The sequence below is a fragment of the Penaeus monodon genome, chromosome 32 (genome assembly GCF_015228065.2).
Source record: "Penaeus monodon isolate SGIC_2016 chromosome 32, NSTDA_Pmon_1, whole genome shotgun sequence".
NCBI classification, from domain to species: domain Eukaryota; kingdom Metazoa; phylum Arthropoda; class Malacostraca; order Decapoda; family Penaeidae; genus Penaeus; species Penaeus monodon.
Genome location: NC_051417.1, coordinates 27,598,325 through 27,604,583, shown reverse-complemented (window position 1 = coordinate 27,604,583; position 6,259 = coordinate 27,598,325). Strand labels below are relative to the sequence as shown.

Genomic DNA, 6,259 nt, shown 5'->3' with positions numbered 1-6,259 from the left:
CAGTTTACCTGCTGGTTTGCAAGAGCGTCTGTCAGGTCTAAGAGTATACCCGGGTAGACAGGAGCACAAGTGGTAGCCATGTCTTTCCTCGCACTTTTGGCTGCAGGTGGCCTCATCGTCGCATTCCTTCACATCCTATTCAAAGGAGTCGAGCAGCTGTTTAAGCACTACACAAGTTCATACTGTCTGATAACTTTTGAAGTGTGTTAATACATGAATTCTGCATGTTTGAAGGTAAAGTAATGCTATCTTCCATGATACATGTACAAAATTAACATACAATGCAGCTAATCTGATCCTCGGCGAGTTGGAATCCCTTCCAACAGGAGCAAATGCGATTTTTGGGACCTTCTTTGCATGTGTGTTGGCACCCGCCATTACCCAGACAACTTTTTGCTGAGAAACAATAGAGAATAATTACAATTTTATATTCATATTCATAATAACCTGTCACACAGAGGAATGCTCTCAAAAAACAGACACGTTACATATAGATCAGTTCTCTAAAATCTGGTTTACAAACAAATTTAAAACAGCCGGAATGGCATGTCCAAGAACCTACCACACAAGCTGCCTTCATCAGAGCCATCAAGACAGTCCGCCGAGCCATCACACACGAGACGCGACGCTATGCAGCCGCCAATCCCACACTCGAACTCGTGTATTCCACAGACTGGCACTGGAGCTGCCTTACCTTAGAAGGGAAGGATTGGAGGAATTTCATGGCGTGCTACGGCTTTCGCAAAATGATTACAAGTGGAGGATATTTATAATCGAGGTTGGGCCTTTCTTTTGTTTCATCATTGTCCAAGGATAATACCATGTTTGAACAGAGTTGTGCATGTTTATTAGTCTATTAGTAAGGGTCCCCCATAGCTTAGAAATGTAACCAAGGAAAAATAATATTCAAGATACCACGTGTATACACAAATCTCTGAATTTTATGGGGGACATTTTATATGGAACTTTAAAATCGGAAAATGCAATGGGAGTACAAAAATATCTAATGCGACGATGTGTATATATATAAAAAGTAGCTCTTGCTGAAGGAATCTTAATTACTGTTCGACTTTCTTAAAAGCTCATGAGTAGATCATTAAAACCGATTGTTATTATCGCAAAAGGGGTACAAGGTAAACCAAATGAGTAAAACCACTTACACCAATGTTGAAAAAAAAGTGTAAAAGCACAAGTAATTTTACATGACAAAGTATGTAAAAGTTCGTAGTTCTTTAGAATCCTCTCAAAATATGCTATATGAATAGCGAAACCTTCGTGTTCTGTATCCTGTGACTGTACTCTATGCGAAGGTCAAATTTATCATTGTAATGTATTTTTTTTAGTTGTATTCCAATAAATTCAGCTGCTGCGGATGAACTAGTTGGTCTGGTGCTGTTTGTTTCATCTTATGACATAGTTCAGCTTCCTGGAACTTTTTACACACTGATGGTTGTCAAAAATACTTATAAAAAAAAAAAAACACCGTAGGCTGCAACCGTGTGCGTGTGCGTGCATGTACATATGACCTGTTCAACAAATCTAAATACCCGCGCCCAAGCAACTTACCATCGCTACCATTCAGGCTTAGATCAACGGTGTCATTGCCTTGTGCAATCATGCAACCGGCAGCCTGGCTCTCGTCGGAGCCGTCAGTGCAGTCCTCTTCCCCATCACACATCCACCTGACAAAAATTATGAAAAAATGTAGCATCTAATGATTTAAACGTAATTGACAGTTCATATTTCAATATCTTGTGCAGATTTTTCCTCGCGGCATCTACATTTTCCTACTGAACCGTACCCTCTTGGGATGCAGCCACGTGATAAGCAGCTGAACTCGTGGCGGGCGCAGTTATCACAGTCCTCATCTTCGCCTAAGGGGCAGTCCCGGACACCGTTGCATCTAGGGAACAGAAATCATACATTGGCAGTTTATCAGACAGACATGAAAGCTGTAAGAAATCCGATTAATCTTGTATTGCATATTTTAAAAGTCAGTCCACCAGATTAATTTGCAAAAGAAATGAACCAAGCTCCTCAACAAACTAACAAAACAAAATAACTTCGAACATTAGAATTGCGTTGCACAAATATACAAGAAAGCATCGGGACGCAACCAGACCCACTGACAGACACTCACAACCATACCACCAACTCACACGTTATTCAGTTGTATACAGACACGCGGGGACGAAACGTCGTGGCGTTCACACAAAATCTGGCCGCTGGGGCACGTTACAGGAGGGTCCGGAGGCTGGCACCAAGGAAGTGCCTCATCAGAGCCGTCGCCACAGTCATCCTCGCCATCGCACTTGGCATCGTGGGGTACACAGTTTTTGTTGCTGCAGGTGAACTCATTGTTCGCACACTCCACTGTTCAAATTATTTGTTTTACTTAGGAAAATGGTTTGACAAATTCTTCCGTCACTAAATCAATATTTAACGTGTTACCGATTTATATTAATGGTTCCCATTTCTATTCGAGTCTGCCATGTGTAACAGGAGCCAGTTCTGGAACAACTCATGTACTAGATATGCAAACAATTCTTACCCGGACAATTTTCCTCGTCACTTCCGTCCAGGCAGTCCTTGTCGCCGTCACATTTCCACACCTTTGGTACACATTTTCCTGAAATGGGTTTAAATGCGTGATTTCACACAAACAAAATTAACCAACTTGAGATATTCACACATCCTGATGTAGAGATTCGTGTCACTGAAAAAAGTATATACTACATGCATTTTTGTGTGTGCAAACTTTACAAGAACTAAAATAGTAAATAGAGTTCTCCATAATTTGCCCAGCACAAATTAATTCTGTAAGGCAAAGTACTCAACAAGTCACACATTTAAAAGGGCAAAATTCGCCTAACAACTTGAATACCTCCTTGTAAAGAATCCAAGTGTGATCAACCTGTCTGTTCTAGCAAAACGGCTATTCCGTCCATAGTGTTCACTACCTTCTATTCATGCCAAAATTTCTTCATAAAGAACTATCTAAACGCGCTCGACCTTCCTCCCACTCTTCTCTGCCGGAAGATGATACTAACCATCTCTACAAGCGACTTTATGGTCAGGGCAGGAAGTAACGCACTCAGTCTCGTCCGACCCATCGTCGCACTCTTTCTCTTGGTCACAAACCCACATCTTCGGAATGCACATGCCTGACTTGCACTTCCAATGTACTGTGGAGCAGAAAACAATGAGCTACTTTTTGGGGGTGTTGTCTGAGAATATACATAGGAGTGATTATACCTTGGATCGATATTCTAATTTACTGTGTGGGAAGGATGTTGAGGCTGATTAAACCACGGAGTACACTGCATTTTTCATTAAGACTACAAGATTTCTTAACGATTGACAAGTATTTTTTCTTGGAGGCACGAACTCACCGCTGCTACATGTCACATTCGTGCATTCATCGAGTTTCTCGTCAGAGCCATCCTCGCAATCGTGCACACCGTCACACGTCCACAGCTTGTTAATGCATGAACCTGTAGAGCACCGGAACTCTTTCTCCTTACACGTCGGTGACTCCTTGCAGTCCTCTTCATCTTCGCCGTCTTTGCAGTCTGGGGTCAAGTCACATCTGAAAGCGAAGCTTGTATGGCTCACCTATGCAGCTAATATATATGTACACATAAATCATTAGTGCGAAGCCTAATTGTCTATCAAAATCCGTTCAGATTAACGATAAAAATCATGTTGCACCAGCCGTACTTCCATGAACGAGGAATACAAGTGTGCGATCGAAAACAGTGAAACTGGATGTCGTTACACTGGACGGATTCACACGTTCTTCTGTCCACCTGGAGTTTGTAGCCGAAACTGCAAGCGCACACCTGCCGCGGGGAATCAAACGATCTGAGTAAATACACCCATTTTCTCTATCTAATCATACTAATTAACTGAATATACAAGTCTGATTACCTTTGTATTTGCGTGTCATGTTTCACAGCTCATCTAAATAAATTTTGCTGGTGAAGGAAAAATTCAAATTGCTATTCCGCAAGTATATCACGCAACGAAATAGTTATGATCATCAGTAAATACAAAACGAAAATTAAATGGCCACGACCCTCACCTTTTCGTTGAAGTCGTCTCCAAGGCACAACTGACTACAGCTCTCGTTACTCTGCAGACACGGGTGGTTCGTCGTTGCAAGTTGCTCGGGAATTTTCCACCCGACTTCCAGAATTTTCAGGGAACGTTCTCCATTTTCCGGAACGCCCAAATCTGTAGGTGAAGGAAGGGTTCACTGCCAAGAGTAGGTACACGAGGGAGGAGCTCAGCCCAAGGGAGGGAGGTAGGGAGTTCAGCCTCAGGGAAGTAGAGTGCTGGGAGGGAGGTAGGGAGTTCAGCCTCAGGGAAGTAGAGTGCTGGGAGGGAGGTAGGGAGTTCAGCCTCAGGGAAGTAGAGTGCTGGGAGGGAGGTAGGGAGTTCAGCCTCAGGGAAGTAGAGTGCTGGGAGGGAGGTAGGGAGTTCAGCCTCAGGGAAGCAGAGTGCTGGGAGGGAGGTAGGGAGTTCAGCCTCAGGGAAGTAGAGTGCTGGGAGGGAGGTAGGGAGTTCAGCACAAGGTTGGAAGGAGTGGAGATCAATGTATGGTAAGAATTAACATACCCCGTAAGACTAGAACAAATCCAGCTTTTAGAAATTATGAAAGCATACATACACAAAAAATCCACCAACGCACCAAGAGACATCATCCGCACAGAACTGTTATCTAATTTGGAAGCGGAGTAGATGAGAGAAGTCCGTTCCTCAGACCACATGATTTGCGAACGAGTCACCAGGACCGAGACGGGGCTCTTCACGTTTTCCATAAATACCCGTCGGTCCGTCCCGTCTTCGGCCACGCTCTCGATACGTCCCAGGACGTGGTCACACCAGTACAGGCGTTCTATAAAATGGGGCAACAGTGTATTGGAGGGATTGAATTCTTTTGCGTTGTGTATTGTGTTGGGGGAGGAAGAAAGAGGGAGAGAGAAAGGGGGTATTGTATATTTTACAAAACTTCAACATCTTTCCACTAAACATTTCCATTATAACCACTAAAACGCCTAGAAACATTACTGATATCTGGATTCGTCTCAAAGATAATTGACAAGGGTTGGACGAGGTCGACCGTGACGATCTTGCTGCAGGATTTGGCGTCCAAACCGCAGCGTAGGATGAACGGCTCAGCACTTGCGTCGCTCACATACATAAACCTGTAAATATGGATTGCTTTAATTTCTGGTTATTTGGGCTCATCTTGATTGAAATTAAGGTAGTTTCCAGCTTTATTGTACTTGGTATTAATGGAGAGTTATTCCTAGCAGCTGACATCTGAAAAGAAATGCTTGTAATTTCCATCTGAATTGAATTGATTTGCTCGATTTACAAAAAAAAATATATTGACTAGTCACAGGGCAACGGTCGCCTAAATGTCTAGATGGTACTAAATTTTCGATATTTAAGTTTCTAAATGAGGTACGTGGATACGATGAAAATGCTATATATTTTATCTCCACAATTTTCTACATATCCAGATTATTTTCTCAATTTTTACCAAAGATTAGAACACTGGTATGCATTTCAAAAATCAAAACTATCGACCCAGTTATAAGATCAGAAAAATGTCCAAAATAAAGCTATAACTCATCCGGTCTCATCACATCCGGCCTACACCTTCCGCCCCACGCCAGACACTGACCCGAGGAGGGGAGCCAAGGTGATGCTCGTCAGGTGCGGCATCGCCTTCAGGAGCTCCGTGCGGAAGGCGCCGTCTTCACGCACCACCTCCACGGCCGCCTTCGTGCCGTCGATCCAGTACACGTTCCTGCGCAGCCAGTCTGTTAGTGAAAGGACGTTAGCAAGCACTTTATTTCCTGTAGTCATTACTGGAAAATACTTTCCTTCCGACTTTAACTGCTGACCGCTGGCAAAGAAATATTGACGCACAACATTTATCACGATTGTCGTCAAATATTCTCGCCCAGTTTCGAAGCTTCTCGAAGATTGACTGCTAACAAATCTAGAATTTAAACTTTGATATAGATTCTTCCGAAGTAGCTTTGATACAATTTAGTTCAGTTATCTGCTGATATCACCAGTATTACTTACACTATCCTTCTTAATCATTTTCTCAAATACCCTTACTATTCCTTATCAGTAAGGGTGATTGCAATCCTCACCACCATCAACCTTGGTCGGCACCCTCTTCCCTCCTGAATACAACCATTATCCATGCTAATTATCTACCATGTCTTCACAAATT

At 42.9% G+C, this 6,259-nt stretch overlaps 1 protein-coding gene across 1 annotated transcript in view; it reads right to left on the bottom strand.

Annotated features, from left to right (window-relative positions):
* Positions 1-6,259, bottom strand: part of LOC119593778 (low-density lipoprotein receptor-related protein 2-like) — a gene marked incomplete at its 5' end in the record, with an annotated part of 22,640 nt that overhangs the window by 5,097 nt on the left and 11,284 nt on the right. Inside the window, 14 exon segments of the mRNA XM_037942802.1 lie at positions 9-135; positions 281-396; positions 563-694; positions 1,567-1,682; positions 1,802-1,903; positions 2,160-2,373; positions 2,552-2,629; positions 3,051-3,185; positions 3,393-3,589; positions 3,721-3,842; positions 4,085-4,236; positions 4,694-4,900; positions 5,074-5,210; positions 5,696-5,835. Coding sequence (XP_037798730.1) covers positions 9-135; positions 281-396; positions 563-694; positions 1,567-1,682; positions 1,802-1,903; positions 2,160-2,373; positions 2,552-2,629; positions 3,051-3,185; positions 3,393-3,589; positions 3,721-3,842; positions 4,085-4,236; positions 4,694-4,900; positions 5,074-5,210; positions 5,696-5,835 — 1,975 coding nt within the window.